The 18,633-nt window shown below is 41.0% G+C and overlaps 1 protein-coding gene across 1 annotated transcript in view; it reads left to right on the top strand.

Moving 5' to 3' along the window:
* LOC139113435 (GAS2-like protein pickled eggs) overlaps positions 1–18,633 on the top strand; it is a 52,849-nt gene that overhangs the window by 13,136 nt on the left and 21,080 nt on the right. Inside the window, exon 3 of the mRNA XM_070674619.1 lies at positions 8,627–9,121. Within this exon, the coding sequence (XP_070530720.1) occupies positions 8,627–9,121 (495 nt within the window). The remainder of the gene's footprint in view (positions 1–8,626; positions 9,122–18,633) is intronic.

Raw genomic sequence — 18,633 nt, 5'->3', positions numbered from 1 at the left:
GCGCGGATCGAGGCCTGGACCGCTGGAGTTGACTTTCACTCATCTACCGACGACGATCCATCGCGGCCACTCGAGCCGACCGAAACGAGCTCCATTCATCGCCACGAGACCCGCGCACACCCATAATGCCCACCGGATCTGCGAAGTTGCGAACCGGGTACCTATTCGATCGGCGGTGGAGTGCGACGCTCGTATAAATGCCGGTGTGCTGGACCGCGCTCGTTATTAGCGGCGACGCGCCACCGTCGTTGCAGTAAATTTATGCCGGAGAAATATTTAGAGTAGGCAGAGGACGATAAAACCACGGCAGCCCGTTCGCGGTGCGTACGTATACGCTCCCTATGTGCCAACTCGGAGAAAGTCACTGGTGCATCGAGTGCGCCTAAAGCACGATTCAGGTTACGATGAGGCAATAACGAGATCTTTATATTGACGATAGATCAAACTATTAACATTATTAATTACGTACACAATTACCGAGTTTCAAAAGGAACAAGAGATTGTAAGAATAATTTAATATGAGAAAAAGAAAATTAAAAAATAAATAAAAGAGTAGAAAAATATGTCGACTGAATTAAAGACAATGAAATATGCAATTCAAATGTACTAGTAACGTTGTAATTAATGATTATCGAAAAGCGAAGTCTTGGGCAGGTCCCAAGATTTAGCATTAGACACGTTCGAGGAACGAGGCGCGAAGCATTCCAGTCTGAATCGGGCCTAAGGATTACGGCGGATCTCGAGGTGAGGTAGTGGAATTTCTTACCTGTGGCACGGGGTAGATTAGGTTGCAGCAGTCGGCAGAAACACGCGAGACCGGGGGAGGGAGCAGTGCTTTTGCATATATCGACTTTACGAGCCGTGACGAGTGGCGAGACGGGGAGTATAATAAGGTGCGCGATGAGGAACGATAAGGAATCCTAGTGCTCTCGATACTGGCACTTCTGACGGTTCTCTTTTGCTTTTTCTCTCTTTTCGATCGTTCGCGGTAATTTTTTTTTTTTTTTTTTCTTTCTTTTACACAGGACAATTTCGTTTTACGGCGAGGAAGGCGCCTGCATATGATACGCCTCGTAATTTATTACATGCGACATGTCGCGATGTAAACAGAAATTTATTTCACAATTAATTTAATAATAATTACTGAAATTTGTTTTGTAATTAAGAAAATATCGCTCGCTAAAGGGTCCGAAAATAAATCTGACGGTTTGATGAATTTCATAATACACAGAAGGCGACCATTGATATAAAGTAGCCGTACGAGAAGCGTTTTTTTTTCAAAGCATGTTTAAGAATGGCACTTGTCATACGGTTAAAGGTCGACAGGTAATCCATATTAATCACGATCGCGCGATATCTCGAAAGCGAAAGGAGAGAGAAGTGATGGCGCGCGGCCTTTCCTGTCGGAAATGACAAATACCGTGCTCCCCGATGGTGAGCCTTATATAGAAATCGTCTGGCGCTATCTCCAAGAGTTGTGCCACCATGCGTAATATCGATCCAAAAATATTAACTTCAATTATGTCACAGGCATTCAATGCGGATAATTGATCGCTCGGTTTTATGTATTTCTGACAGGTCTGCCTTTCGAACTAAAATTACTCGTCTACTTTTTATAGCGTCGCTTGGGATTTTATTCTCGCGAGATCTTCGTGCAATATTCTATAAGCGCTGTTTTTAAATAAGATACATTTCGTGGCGAAGCAGGCTCTGCACGAAGATTACCGCGTGATTTCTCGCAAGGACATCGATGCCGTTTCACGCCACTTCGATGATAATCCTATAACTATATTTATATAAAGACGAAGAAGAGCGGCCTTCTTGCTATCGTATTCCGGATTACGTCGCGGAATTCCAGGCGAAGCGACCGCGGCCTGCGCGATTAATTAACCACAATTGTCGCTGTCTGCTTTTTTTTTTTTTTTTTTTTAAATTCTCTTTTTTACTCGCTCTTCTCTTTCATTCAAAATTAGAATTTATGGTGGGCACTACATCGGGCACATGCTGTCCCCTGCGGAGGGTATAAAGGTTGTTTGAGCAAGGCAATTCAACCTCGAAGGTGGATTATATCAAGTTTTTTTTCTTTAATAAAATATTATTTTTATCGATAATATTTTAACGTCAAATAAAATTGATTGTTTTCACGTGAAAATAGAATATAGAAATAATGCAATATAACTCGACAATACATATAAGTTTAGAAGCATCGAACTCGATATTAATTTATAATTATTACATATTTTATGATTAGGCAATTTTTAATAGAAAAAAAAAAACGTGATATGATTTTGAAATGACGGTGTTTAGTTTAACAGACTATTACTTGGATAAATTAATAGACTAACCGGATCGACGGTCAAACGCGTCAAGTCGAGATCGCGCGCGATCGGGGTCGATCCCAGAGATCCGAAGAAGCTGGACGTATTAATGAGCCAATTAATGGAAGAGTTACGAGCTCGGGTTTCCCGACAAGACGATTGTCCGTCGACTTTTTTGACGTACGTGGCAGAGTGGGTTACCTCTCGGCGACGAGTCGCCTGTTAACCAAGTTTATCGGCGTATTTATCAGTTATCTAAAGCGCTGTTAAACGTAAACGGGATCGGCGATTTCCCTCCAATGAGTTGGCGTTATCGATCACGCAATGATGAATGCAAATCTGATTGAGAATTTTATGTCATACGCGCAATCGATCATGCACAGTAATCCTTCCTGTTACGGAAACAAGTTCTGTGTCTCGTAGGTGAATTAAATTTTCTTCAATTTTTTTAATTTTTTTAATAAAAAAGATTTTTTTTAATTTAAATAAATATTTTGGTAAAATAATTAAGTTATGAGAAACTTACAATTAAATTTGTAATCATCGGGATTTGTCGAGGGGAAATCGGCACGTTCAACGTAACCATAACGCGGATACGTAAGGAATTGGAGGAGGAAGCTGAATCGAGGTCGGCAACCTTGAAACTTCTTGCAGTTAATTGAAATCGAGTGGAAAGCTGATGAGACTGGATACCGCCGTGGAATTATGGCGTAAATGAAATTATCGGTGCGGTTCTGTGACGTGGCGGGGTGGTAAAAAAAGTAGCGTGGAATTGACTTTGAAATAAATTCGAAGCCTTTCTATCTAATTCTGCGAAATAAAATTTGGGTGTAAGAAATTTCCTTGGATTAAAAAAAGAAAATGCGGATTCATGGACGTCGCGGCGACCGTCGACTTTTCTCGCGCTGCCTAACGTTAATTTTTTTTTTCGAGAAAGTGCGAGACCTATGCGACTTCTGAGATATCTAGAATAGAATTACAAGTTGCGCGAGAAGTAGGACAGCAAACTTCAATTCACCTGAACAGAAGGTAAATTAGACGTCGTTTTCACACGTCTGCGGCACGAAGGTGAATCTCATATTATCTCCTACATGCCATGTGAGATACGCACATGTTAAATACCCGCAGCCACTCGTCCTTGTAAATTAATTATCCTTTCCGGAAGATCAGCCGCAAAGCGAAGTGCGTCGCTGGCTGGCGCGCGTATTCGTTGCCGCGTATTTCACATCAAGGAAACGCATTACACACGCGAGGTCAAGAAGGTTTCCTGCCGTCTTTTATTAGCTCTTCTATTGAAAGTTCCTAGTTCTTTATCTAGCTTATTTGTGTTCGGAACCTCTGGTAGCACAAAGGACCATCCGTACAAGATTTACATAAGCGTACAGTAAAGGAGATATTTTAATCTCGAAACTATTATTCTCGCTAGGCGAGTTTACGTAATAATTAGAAAAAAAAATTTGATACCACGCGATAAATAACATAAATTAAAATATGATATGATAATGAAGGTGGTTAATAAAGACCTAAATCACACAACGAATAACGAAGCGCAGCGATAAATCTCTACGGAAATTGGAAAGTTAGTGTTTTTTATTTTGCCGCGAGTAACGCTGAAATATGAGGGATATTTTAATTTTACCGGGGGACATTGAGAGGGCAGAGTTTACGGATGCACATTGGTGCATTCGCGCGTGAGCAATGAGACAGCCGACGACGACTCCTTTTGTCTCAGAGTCGAGAGAACGAACCCGGCGACCGGATGCTTTTTCCCTTTTTTTTTTTTTTTTTCCATAATCCCTCGGAACTGGAGATGAGTGCACGGGGGTGGTCTTTTTCAGCTTCGTGCCTAAATATATCCCCGCGTACTCCCGAAATGTGGTGCAAGGGATGCGTCGTAAAAACATCGGACGGAAATAGCCGGCGAAAAATCGAGCGGACGCGCCACGCCGACAGTCACAAGGCGCGACGGGCGGTCTAGGACCTTCGACGATCGTCTTTATAGTCCCGGCGCATTTTAATGCCAATGTCGACGTCCGTGGACGTAACTGCGCGCGGTCTTAAAAGGTTCATTGTACCTTTTCGGTATGGCTCGCTTCATAGGCGGCGGAACGTCTCTTTTCCAATTACAGACGATATAAGACAAAGCAGGGTAAATAATAGCGATTTTTTATACACGTTAACGATATTGTAATATTACACGCGTTTTAATGTGTTTATTAATAAAAAAATTTTTTTTTTTATGTGTACGGAATTTAATAAAAAATAATCTCAATTTTTAGGTATCATTAATATACATATAAATATGTACATAAAAAAATATATATATTTTACTGATAGTAATGTAATGAGAATAAGACTAACGTTTATACCTTTGGAATAACTGCTAGATAGATTATCTTAAATAAATGATGATAATGGGATAATTCATTGAGATAATAGTGATAGCTATTTCTCCCTTGCTATCGGTCATCATTAAACGACATTAAGTGTCTATTAAGTAATTTAGGATGATCGCTCAAAAAAGACATGTGCCTTGTCTTATAACGTCAATAGAGTTATTCCGATAGCCCATTGCCGCAAATGCCAATAATTTTCATTGCATTTCACTGTCGTCCGCGAAAATGTTCTCAAGTATAAATCGATCATGATTACTTTTGCAAGAAAAAAAAAAAAATCTTTTACTGCAAAAGGTATACGTTTTTTTTTTCCACTGACGTTTCTAAATCGTGAATATTCATTGCAAAACGTTTATCGTCGATCTATCATTTCTGACCTTAACGGCGACACGCGAATCATTTCCTGAGAAGTACAATACTTTGCGACGTGTCGTTCGCGGCCACATAAAGATTTGTGAAAGCACGTTCGTACGACTTTACATACTTGTTCGCGCGTGCGACGCTTTAGAGAGCATCTTACGTCGCGCGCGTGTAGAACATACGATGATTCACGACGCTTTTGTGCCGGGCGAGGTCTTATTGCTGAGAGTACATACAAAACAGCCGAGGTTTATTAACCTCCGACGCGCAGGAACGACAGGATCGCGAACAATCCTATAGCGGAGGTATCTCTTTACGCTTTAGCCGTGCAAAGAATGTCGTCTCAGTTTTATGAATGGAAGGCTGGAAGTAATTAACTTCGCCGAGGAATCTAAACTGCGCCCGTGACATTTGCGTATGGAACGTGGATTTTTTTCTCGTTCACACGATTGCCTGCCGGGATTTTTAGAGCCGTTAGTTCCTGCATAATTATGGGTGTTCAGAGCTTTTACATATCAAAGAAACAGATCCCAACCAATCGGAGATCATTAGCCATTTTACGGGGTGCAATTTTGAACATAATTATTCATGCGATAATCAATCGTTTCGTTATCACGTCGGCGTGTACAGAGGCGCGGTAGACGTAATTTTAATTAGATTAGACCATGCTGTGCGTGCTCCCGCATTCGATAGCGCGTTCGCCGCTTCAATTCGCCGCGCCGCGAACAGTCATAAATTTCCGCAACGGTTTATCGCGTAAGCCTGGCCCCGACGACTAAATTAAGTTACGGGGTTATGAGTAATGGTTACTTGCGCTCTCGTTGGTTACGTCTCATTGGTTTTCTTCCACAACACCGTGCAGCGTTACGCTTAACTCGTACGCGTTCCCCCTCGAGCGCAATGAAACGCCTCGCAACCGCTCCAATTTACAAACATAGAATGTGCAGCGACCATTTTCATTAGACATATTGGTCCGTGGCGACGGCGATAGCGAGGGGAGGTCAAAGGCCACGTAATGTGACATCCTGCCGTCGCTTCATCTGCCGACCGTATTACCATATGCGCCACTTCTCCTATCTTTTATAAGCGCGGCTCTTCCTCTCCCCAGTGACACTCAACGCGATATCGAAGGACTTTTGGGATTTAATTAATTTAATTCAGATCAGACATGTCAATGAAAAAAAAAAAAAAAAAGAAATTGCTAACATTAGTCGAGGAAGTCAATAAAATAATTCATAAAAAAAAAAATTATTTCCCTGACACTGAGTTATTTTATCAAGTACGCGACAAAACGAGCAAAATTAAGTTTTAAAAATCGAAATGTCTAATAATTACATACCGTCGCTTTTTTATTTTTTCTTTTTCTTTTTTCTCAAACAGATGATTTCTACCGTGAATTATACTTTTGACAAATTTATCGATTTGTTACTACATGGACGATTACAGATGAAGCGACTTATGTGAGATTGAAATAATTTCTCTTTGCTTAAAGTGGTTCCTTTCGTCGTCGACGTCTTCGAAAGACGGCTCATTTTAACTCTTTCGCTTGTTAGATATGCACACATCTTATCTAAAGTATAAAAGAAAAATATACATTCGTGCCGCTTTTATTCCCGAGAGTTTGAATCGTACATCTCCTTAACTGACGAACACTCTCGCCATTTAAGAGTCCTCGACAAAACGGCCCGGCCGTTGAATCGTCATTATTGTTCGCGCTCAGTCGTAACTGCCTGCTGGCGGACTCGTCTAATCTCTATATTATCCCTCGGGAGGTATCGAGAAAGGCCGACGAAACAACCGGATGCCGTTAGATATGATTTTTACGAGTGTGCGTCGAGGAGTGCGCGCGTAAACAGCTCCGCGACCTTATGGCGTCCACGTGCAGACGAGAAATACGTTTTCCTGAGGTTCCCTAAAACGTGTCCACGTGAAATGCGACGAGAGTAATCTTGTCTTAATCGAAAGTCTTTCGTAGAAGGCTTTATTACAATACCGCTTTAAAGCAAAGTGAATTTAAGCAGCTGTCGATTTAACGCAGCAATCTGGAAACTTTACAACGCAATTAATTGATTGCCGTTAGGCAAAAGGTTAATAAGCTTGACTACAGAAATTTATCTTTCAGAGTTTAAAATCTTTTCCTTCCTGCCGATTATTTCCTGTAAAAGTTACTTGTACCGATTCTATTTAATTATTTAAGATTTTTTTTTTTTTTTTTTTAATGTGCGGTTGAAGAGTAAACGAATCTTCGACAATAAAGGATTAGCTGTGTGAACGTGACGTCGAAATTCGAGGCGTCGCACGTGAGCGGACGCACGGTGCGCTCAAGGCGCGATGTTTGCACGAACGAAATATGATTTTATTTAAACAAGCCGGGGGACTTTCTAGCGGCTGACTGCTCCAGGTCGTATTGCGGGGTCGCTTCTTTTTCCAAGTAACCCAAATACCTCACGGCGAGTCATCTCGCGTCAACGTTGTTTGAGCGCGGAGGTTCAACGAACCGTCATTAAACGAGCACCCGGTTAACTGACACGGTCGTTTGAGCAGATGTTCGCCGGAAAACGAGCGTTGAGCAAACGGAAAGAGATTAAAGGGATGAAATAATACTATCGCCAGTGATATATGTACTGATTGGAGTCAAACTGAAAGCAAGAGATGAAGGTATTCCGACTAAAAACGGAGAAGCTTTTGCAGCCGCTAATTCTTCTTCTTTCGAAATTAGGTACTTAGCTATCGTATCGCAAAAATTAACAATAGTAGATTTAGCGATAAAATTTGTAATAATTTTTAAAATTGTAATTTCTTCCTTGTAGACATATAAAAAAAATAAAAAAAAAAATTGATATATTTTCTATTATTTCTATTTAATTTGTATTTCGATCAAACTTCTTTTTTGTCCATTATCACCGTTGAGTGCCCCGACAAATACTTGACACACAAGGGCGTGCGCATCCCGAAACGCTCTTTAGCGGCGCACTTATCTAAATCAATAACGCGATATTGCATTAAGGTCTTTTTTCTCAGGGGACGGTCATCAGATGCCATCTGTCATTTCAATGCTCGCGGTAAATCCTGGATTTTGATGCCGCGTCAAGTCTCGCATCTGAATAACGTGTATGTGTGCGCCAGATGTAAAAGGAGACGATTTTCATGTATGAGAAAGTGTTGAATAGCATGAAATGAAATATCGCGTTTAACGCGCGCACACTCCGGGAGACAGAAATAAAATATCGACATTTGTTACATGCGTGATGAAACATCGATGCATATGTGGCACACATTTAATCGCGAGTACCATGAGCCATAATCCGGGGCGTCCTAAATCGCGACATAACGACGTTATTGGAGATACCGCGACCTTTTTTTACATTAAGAAAAAAAAAAATTTCCGAAAGAGGACTGAAAAAATTGAAAAAAATTTAAAAGTATCATAATTACACTTTCCTAAATTAAGTATGCGAAAACGCACGCGTGTGCGATCGTCTTCCCGTCTCTCTCGGTTCCAGATTGTCGTAATCAGATAATGCAAAGTAATTTTTTTTTTTCTGCTTTCAGCATGCGAACAACGTGCGGAAATATGCGACGGATTACATTGCCCGTCGTAAGGCCCGCAAAATGCCGATGACACGTTCGATAACTTCCCTGGCGCTACCGATCCAGGTCGGCGATGTACCCTACCTGCCGAACGCCAAGGCCGGCACCTTTTTCGCCCGCGACAACGTCTCGAACTTCATCAACTGGTGCCGCAACAGCCTCGGCATCATCGAATGCCTGCTCTTCGAGACTGAGGATCTGATAATGCGTAAGAACGAGCGACACGTAATACTATGCCTGCTGGAAGTAGCGCGTCGCGGTGCCAAGTTCGGCATGCTCGCACCGTTGCTCGTGCAGATGGAGAGACAGATCGACCGCGAGATCGCTGCCGAAAACAAAGCGGCAAACGGCGCCGATAATGAGGAAAGCGATGACGAGTACGAGGAGGAACCTTGCCTCATATACGGGCCGCAACCGCAGATCGTCACGAATGATCTTAAGACGCTTCACGAATTGGTGAGTGAAAAATATGATCTCTACTACTTCGAATATACATAGGTCTCGAGGAATAACGTTTCTATTTTTTTTATGTTTCCCTTAATGAAAAGGTTTTAATTCTTTTTCCATAAATTCAGAGCGAATCACGTTTTAAATTAAAAAAAATTTTTTTTTTAATCGTCAAAGCGTCCTTTCAAAATCCCGAATATGATCATCGTATTTGCAACGGTTCTCGGAATCTTTCGATAGCCTGGGAGCTTTTTCCTGGAAGCGATCTGTGGAGCCGACGACTTCGATAACCCATCGGTTCAATCCCGATGGCTTTGAAACGCATTCGAATCGCGCCTTTCGTCGCGTATCATTGCCAACGACGACAACCGTAACGTGCCGCGGCTGTGAAAATAACTCGCAACCCTCCGGCCGATTCGGACGTACATATTTATGGCGGTCCTAAGCCGCCGAAGTCGAGCCGTGAACATCGCACCACCGGAAATAAGAGGAGGGATCTATCGCCGGTACTTAAATTTACTAAAGTGTCGATAGTTTTGCTCGTTTGGTGTCGGGTACCGCGAGATCGATAATAATAGGCTTTGCAAGCTGCAATAAAAGATAGTCAAGAAGAATGACTTTCCTACAATTCCATCGCGCAATATAAAGGTAACTATTTTATTAAAGCTGTTATTTAAGCGGATTTTACTTCAAAGTTACAATCGCTGTGGTTTTAATATCAATCACGTTCGATGATTAATTTTGTCCTTTGATTGCGGCAACGAAGTCACGTCAAAGTTAATAAAAGTTAACGTATATCCTTTGATGAGAAAATAAATTATAATTGTTTCAATTAATTTAGATTGCAAAACTGTCACGTTATATTTTATTTTACTTAAAAAAAAGTTTTATTTATTTATTTATTTTTTATTTTTTGCGCGTTCAGATCTTGTCGAAAAAAAAAGACCAAGCTGCAGACCTTTCTCACCGCACGAGCGACCTGTTCGAGATTTTATTGTCGCACGCTTATTATAAATTAACGAGTAATGATGACGGGCGTTAAATGTTCCGTCGTGCACGCGAATCGCGCTGACGGCACGGCGATAACGCAATTTCTTTGGCATTAATTATATTGCCGCTAGCGGAGAGCGCGACACATCGGCCAACACCTCTTCGATGGAAACATAATATTCTCTATATTTCACCGACCTGTCGACATTCCCTATCTACTTTACATTTCCGTCGTAGACATCACGATACGACGAAGCAATGACATAACCAAAGAGGACCCTTCTCTTCCCTTTCCCTTTGCGGGCAAAATTTAGGGAGAGCTGCAACCTTTATCCTTTCTACAGCAATTGTTCGCTGTTTGCATTGTGTATCTACAGGGCTCGAAAATAAGAGACTCGAATAAAGTGTTAATTTAAAATACACAATAATATTTGAAAGCTTATTGCGCGTTAATGTAAATTAATTATTTATAATTAAATTGATATTTCTTGCCACTCAAGTAAATTTCCTCATAAATTACTTTCGATCGCTATAATTGTCTATTAATGTTGTTTCGTGTTACGTCTACAATTAAAGGGTACTGCAATCTATAATAATTATAATAATAATAATAATAATAATGATGATGATTTTGCTCGGACGAGAGACCGGCTTGTATCGACGAAAAAAATGTTGGATTAGCCGACTCGCGAGTGTCTAACGGCGGCGATTACCGGCGGCGATGCATACGTATACCGGCATACGTGTTTGCGAGGCTAAATCGCGGCATTTCACGAAGCGGAATAATTCCTTCCCCAGGGCTTACAGCGGCCGCGGCGGGCGATAACGTCGCGGCTTTGCCGCATACAGGAATTCCAGGACGCTTTCCCGCGATGTCGTGGCACCAAACGCCTCGTGGCGCACGTACCTCGTCGAAGGTTTACGATCGCTTTATCTTTCAAAGGAAAATTTCGACGTAATCGCAGAATGTTACGATAAATCTGCTTGTTGTAATAAATCTTTTCTTTTTACGGGAACAGGAAGAAAGCTGTCGCGTATCGTTGCACTTAAATCTACGAGGTGAAAGACACGTAGCGCGCGGCAGGGTTGAAATTGATGCGGCGAGCGAATCGACGTCGCCACGAATATCGAAAGCAAATGAAGAATTTTTATATCTCCTTCGCTATTTCCTTATTGGAAATAACTCTATTAAAATAAATAAATTCTCATCTAAACTGCAGATTTTACATTTAGTATAAAAGACAGAGACGTTTTTACGTAACGACGATCGTTATCAATTTAGAAATTAATATTTTTAAGCAAGAGCCTGAGAAAGTGATGCTTGTAGTTGTAAATCAATCGGGTACGTGGTGAAGTGTGAATTAAAAATTATTTTTCAACAAGATGTAACGTACAACGTAATGCGGAAGAGCAATGGTGTTCAATGGCATCGCAAATAAGTAATGTGCTCTAAGAAAACAGCGACGTAATATTATTGCAATGGTATGATACGATAATATACCTACGTCACACCATGCGATCTCCGTTTACATTGTGATTTCGACGAAAATAATTTATACGTAGGTAAGCACCGAGCGGGAAGTCGAGGCGACATCGATACTCGGATAGTATCGTAATATCATTAACACCCCTGGTAGATAGAGTAAATGCTCGAAGCGTTAGCGGTGCAGCACGTTGCATGGTAGGACCGAGCGCGTGTTACCGCCGTAAATCTCGTGGGAGCGTCATTACAGCCGCCGTTCGAGCGTATTGTGCGTCGATTTTCGCGATCGGCCGCCGATATCGCCGGATAAATTTCACTTTGCGCCGCGGGGAGGCCGAGCGGACGGCCGCGCGCGCCGGCTCTAAGTAGTAATACACTGTGAAAGCGTTGCCCTCCGATTCCAATAAAGTAGAAGCGAGCTCAGAGGCGAGCTCAAGTCAGCTTTGTCGGCTCCGTAATTAGCAGAAATATTTACCGCGTCCTAGCTGCGAAAGCAACAAAATATGCCAGAACCGGATGTGGCCTCTCCACTGTTTCTCGAATAAACGAATGCCGGGTCCGTAATAAAATCTCTTCGCGGTTTTTAACGAGTTCTTCATTCCTAATCGTCCGAATGTAAAATGTGGGATAAAAAGAGAACAGATTTTACAATTTGAAATAATTTTCTGCGAAACAATTTAAGGTGACATCACGTTTAACGAATTTCTTTTTTTTTTTTCTTTTTTTTTTCGTGGAGTGCGAGGTATTAACATTTTTACACCGCGGTCGCTGATTTTGCTCATTAAAGTCGGCATCGAGTGCTCAATATGTTGAATCGCGATTGAATCGAAACGAAGATTACATCGTCCCGTGTCAAGTGTCGGGGCGTTCAAAGAAGCGACTCGCCGCTTTATTGATAATTAATCTAATCTCTCTTTGCGTCGCAAGACACATCGACGTGAAGGTGCATTCTCCGAAGCGCTTGCTTTTGCATTAAAGCCCTCGCGGCGATCTGGCGGCGATGATTCAAGGAGAGAGAAGAAAACGAGCGGAGCCTGTGGAGTAAGAGCGTGTTTTACGTCGTCCATCGATTAGACTCGCTCTTGTCACGCGTATTATCTTATCGTAGAGCGTTACGACTTTGTTAGCCGCGTTTGATATACATAAACTACTCCGTGACCGCGACTCACCCAGTCGCACTCGAGATACGATAATCGAGATTTGCGGTAATAATTTTACAGGAGTTTGTAGCACGAGATATTTATACAAGAGAGACAGATGATTTATGCATCAAACTCATTCGAATAAATAAAATAATGAAAATAGTTCTGTCATCGATTAACAATTATTATTGAAATAATACTAATATTACAGTAAGATGTAGTATTACTTTTATTATAGATCGATATCTAATCATTTTGATCGATAAAAAAATCAATTAAAATCTTTTATTTTCCGTGCAAACTTCATTTATCAAAATCTTGTTGCATTTTATGACCTCCAGAGCTAGTACCATTTTAACGACGTATTTACGGAGCTTTCGCACGCTCGCGGGTGATTTCCATGATTCACAATGACTTCACGGCGATGCGTTCCACGGTCTCCTATGACCCGTGATAAGATAACGCGTTTAACAAGGCTGAATTTAATCGATAGCCAAAGTAAAATGTGCAATTCCATACCACCACGCAACGTGCGCACACACGTGTGTTTCGTATACTCAATGGGCGGTTGCCGTAAATGGCGCAATGCGAAATCGCGCGTTGTCGTTGCCGCTACCACGTTTGCTTATCACGAATGCGGATTTGCGGCGCAAAAAAACGAAAGAATTTATTTAAATTTTGGTATTGTGCAGTTTAGTGAAAAAGAGATTTGGAATTTTTCTTTATTCTTATTCAATTATCTCTTTTGTAAAGAATAGATTTTTTACTAAAGGCTTTAGTATTTTTCATAAATATATAACTTATCAGTTATTTTTTGCAATCAGATTTAATTAGAACGAGTAAGAAATTAAGTAAAATATTTTTTTACGTGCTTTAAGCTATTTATCTTTATATAAACGGATAACAGTAAAAAACGTATGCTATATATATATTACGTAAAGGTAAATTCTATTCCACGAAACCCCCGGTACATTTTATTGTGAATTTTCATGGAAGTTATCGCCACCCGTACCAGACCGAGCTTCGCCTCGCAAGCGCCGAAAGCTCGTATTGATCGCCGTTAGCCCATTTCGTATCAAGTTCAAGAGCAAGTCGACGAAGTTACCTCAAAGAACCGAGCTCTTTTCTTACGCGGAATTTCACGGTAGATTTTATTCAAGTATTATCACGGTTTTTATTTTTAAATATCTTTTTGATCGTGATTTTCATAATTCATATCACTTATACGATTAATACAAGCTGGGCGATAAGTCTCATTATCGAAGGACAATACCGATTCGTTATGTCCTTCGTTCATTTTGATACGAAATGTGACATCGTGACTCATTTCCAGCGATAACCGATACTTTTATGAAATCTTGACCGCGCTGTCGCTTTTTATTTTTGGTAGTACGTCGGATTCTCACTTTTGTCCCTCTTTTCTACCTCTTATTTTCACTTTTGTGGAAAACTTTCCCTTTCAGTTTAGGTTTCAACGTTTATATAGATTTACGACGATATTTCGCTTCTCATTGTCGATTTATATAATCGACTTTACGACTATACGAATAAAATACTTATTATTTTGTTATCACTGCGCTAGCTTACTTCTAAATATATATTTGTTATATTCAGAGTGACGCGTATTTCGAGAAAGCATGATTCAGTTGCAACTCTCCTCGAGTCGTCCAAAGTTACCGCGTATTCTATATTTGCGCACACGTTACTCACACGTACAATATTGCCACGACCATTTACAGTCGAAATTAAAGGTAAAGTATAAGTGGTATCGAGAATGTATATACAACGATGCTTTGTAATCATTCATAATAAAGGCACTGTATCGATGAAACGTAAAAAAATCAAACAGTGGAGACTTGTGACGTGTATCAAATTTTGCCTTGCTAAAAATAACCGGTATTAAGTCACTGAGTAAATATAGCGAAATCATCAGATACCATATCGAATATCTTCCCGCCAGTTTTTTTTAATTTTTATTTTTTCTTTCTTATTTTTTCTTTTATTACTGCTCTGAATTCCTCTCGCCGACTGTACGATCGGCCTTCGATCGTCGTGCAATTTATTTTGCGAGATTCGAGAGAGAGTTACTATTTGTCCGAGAGACGGAGAGAGGATTCTGCTCGCGCTTTCGCATAGGAATACCATAAATGGCGTCGGGCTCTCCTTGAGTCTCCGTGTCAGTTATTACATACAATTAGCCTGAGACGCCGTCGAGAGAGAAGGCTGCTGGAGCCGCGCAAGGTCTGCTTGCGGTCTGACGCTTAGCTAATCATTGTTTGCCGAGCGCGAATTAAATTGCGAGGGAGAACGGAGCGGGACGAAGTGGCTTAGATAGAAATTTAATACCACGATCGCTCGCACTTCGGGACTACCGGTCAGTAATTATACGTGGCCGCGTGACGTAGGTGAGCATAATCATTTCTAGGTTGGCGACATCCGATATGCGGGAATCGAAGATACAAATAGAACGAACGGCTGATCGTTGAACCGATCAGTTAACATTGGCTAACAAACTGCAAAAGCGCGACCGCTGGAAAGGGTGAGGTAACCTCGAGGGAGCCGTGACGATTTTGATAGTTACACGATCAAGTCGAAAAAGGAACGAAAGTTATTACGAGCGCTTAACGGCATTTCCGAAGATTTATTTCAACATTTTGCGCCGGTTTTAATTTTATTAATTATTTTATTAGAAATAAATAGTTATATTAGTTGATATACTTTAATTAAATTCTTTTAAACATTTTCTATTGATTAATATTAATATCTAATGTTTCATCAATTTTTTTTTATTTTTTAAATATTTTTTATCTTATATTTTGGGGCAAACTTTGGCGACCGTGCGAGATATAAAGTTCGGATAAAAGATTCCTTCCACGGTTGTGCACAGGTCACCTAAAATTAGACGAGAATTGTACCGTGTCAAATCGATACGTCAATAATCAAGCTCTCGTGGAAGGGAGATCAAAGAAAATTTTGAGGATGCCCACCCCAAATCGCGAAAATCTTTAAGGAATCCTGAGACATCGACATTTTGCATGGACGTTTCTATCCCGGTACATGTAGGTTACTCCAATAAAGTGCATTTCAAGTGCTTCTAAACGTCGTCAATTACCCTGAAGCACTACGCTGATGTCGGGCGTATCGACTGGAAGTCGCGAATTCCGTTAAACTAACATAATAATAGAAATAACTCGCGCAAATGCCAAATTTTATCAAATCTATTTCCAGAATAATTACATTATACGCATATTAAAAATAATATCGAATATTTCGGGGATTTGTCTTTTTATCTTTTTTTTTTCTAAATAATCTTCACAAATCGCGATATGTAATTTATCTTTGAAAGTCGTTCGAAAGCTTATAAAAAAAATATGCTTTTCGATGAAAAAAAAAATCTGGTAGAGATACGTTTTGAATTTAACTTTAATTTTCTAATTCCCGAGAATAACTTAGTACCCGGTATTTTCTAATTTTAAATCATAATTTGGAATCTGCATTTTTAATCGCGTGATTAACAACGCTAAATTTGAAATTAGAAAAATAAAATTAAGAAAAAAAAAAGAAAGAAAAAAAAATTGGAATCGTGGCAAATTACAGACCAACTTGGTAGATTCTATTTTACCATCACCGGACTTAATTGCATCTTCGCCTCAATGTAATAAGGCTGGCAGACTGCAACGGACCGGGATGCGAGGCAAGCGCGATCGCGGTGCATAAAGGGCGTGACAAGTCGTTCTGGTGAAGCGGCGCGACGGGACGACTTCGTCGAAGCGTGCGTTTCTACGGAGGCTTTCAATTACCGTAAACGTTTACGGAATCACACGTCCGAGAATTACGAAAATAAACTGTTAGGGAAAGGGACGAAAAAGCACGGCGTGGCCGTCGTCGATAGAACAGCTGAGAGCTCCGCGGGACGTCGTTTCTCCCGTATTGATTGCCGGGACGCCGGCGCGGCTCGACGCCGGGACGCCCGCCGTAAAAGCTGCGCCTTCAAAGCGCCGCAATTCCCCGGAATTCACCTGCGGCGCACGTGTGTGTACACGCGCGCGGAATGCGCCTGTGTTCGTTAAAAGAATCGTCGGTACAACTCGCCGGAGATTGCCCACGGCGGAGGAGCCATAGCGCCCAGAACTTTTTCGCCTGCCTCCTTTCACGCGCGCGACGCGTTTACGTTCACGCGACGCCGTGAGATCTGACGCTCGACGTGCATTATACCCTTTCGTTAGACTAATTGGTACTCTAGGGTGTGTACCAGAGATTGTCGAGGAGCGCGAGGCGCCGCGAGAAGTATGAGCGGCGAGTGTTGTTCGAAAAGGAAGCCTTATGTCTCTCGCGTTGTTGAACGTTTTTAATTAGAATGTCGAAACCGCGCGCAATTCCTTTGAGAAATGACGCTCTTTCGGAGCGAGAGAAATCCTGACGCTTCACGCGAGACCTTATTATTTCTCGATAATTTTTTTTAACGTAAATAACGCACCTAGACATAACTTTTTTTCTTTATTGAATATAGTTGGAAAATATTTTTAAATATATTAGTTATTAAAAAAATTTTTTTTTATATATTTTTATAATTTAACTTGAATAATTTAGTTTAATCTTACGCCGGGTTTATTGTAATGCCTGAATTTTATCGAGTATGTATTCCAGCTCGCGCGCTAGGAGCGCAAAAATGTTGTTCGACACGCTTTTCAAACGAATAACTCAATACGCGCCTTTGGTAATGAGAACTGTGCACTTTATCTGTGGAATTTTTTAATTTGGCCGCGACACGTCGGGACTCACAACGGGGAAGAGCTGTCGAAGCTGAGTCCCTTTCAAGAAAAAAAAAAAAAAAAAGGAACATAACGCAATGTCTTAAGAGGAGGCGCTCTAATTAGAATCTGCGCACTAACAAATCGAAGCGATTATTAAGAGTCGCGCAGACACGGCCGAGCGAACCGCCTACATAACTGTTTTCTTTCTCATTCGCAATCACCTTTCGAATTTTTTTTCTTTCCTCGTCAATACAACCTCGCCGGTTGTGTAATTTCGTAGTTAAGATTTTCAAGTCGATTTGTACTCCGATCTGCTTTGGCGAACGATAGATTATCGTGAAACAAGCGTGGGTTGTTGCTTCAGCGACGTTATTGCCTTCATTAGTTAACTATTAATACCTTGGACACGCGGCGGAAAGAATATATAACGTACTGATAAATAAAACGGCGTATCTGGTTATAAACGGTGTGTAGCTAGTGATGTAACCGGTATTACGAATGAATTTTCGTGTGGATGGCATCGATTGCATCACAAATGTACCATATCGGCTCGGCCGACAACTGTGCCGATAGTGATACGTATGTTTCGTAAACATAAAAAAATTTTACGAGGTAAAAGAACTACTTGTCCCTGACCACACGGTGGATCCTCAAAACTGTCAATGACGAACATGACGTCGTTAAACGAGAATGGTCCCGGTCGGAGTCAAACATTGCCAGACCTTATCTAAAAACTGTCGGGCGTGGGAGTACAAAAAGACACGTGTAAGAGACGAGCTCGGACAGCGATCTTTCTATAGCTAGTTCGACGGCTTTTACGACGATATGTCGTGTACATAAATTGATCTTGATGTAAGACGGTCACACCTTTTACACACATAAGCTGTTACTGTTGACAAAGTACTTTGAGACAAAGTAGTTTCTTGGAGAGAAAGAGTAAGAGTCTTATATTTGATATTTCTCGCAGTTTGTAAGAGATAATTTTCTTTAATTACTGTAATCAAGATATTTACGCGCGCGTACGCAAAGCAGTTTAACGTATTATACGTCGAGAAATACGTGACAGTTTTTCAATTAGAAATGTCAGGCTGTCGTTAATAAACTCCGAATACGCTTATCAATGCCGTATAAAATTTTCACTGTAGCATGTGC

This window comes from Cardiocondyla obscurior, linkage group LG02, assembly GCF_019399895.1.
Source record: "Cardiocondyla obscurior isolate alpha-2009 linkage group LG02, Cobs3.1, whole genome shotgun sequence".
NCBI lineage: Eukaryota > Metazoa > Arthropoda > Insecta > Hymenoptera > Formicidae > Cardiocondyla > Cardiocondyla obscurior.
Note: the sequence above shows the minus strand (reverse complement) of the source record. Positions and strands in the feature narration are given on the sequence as shown.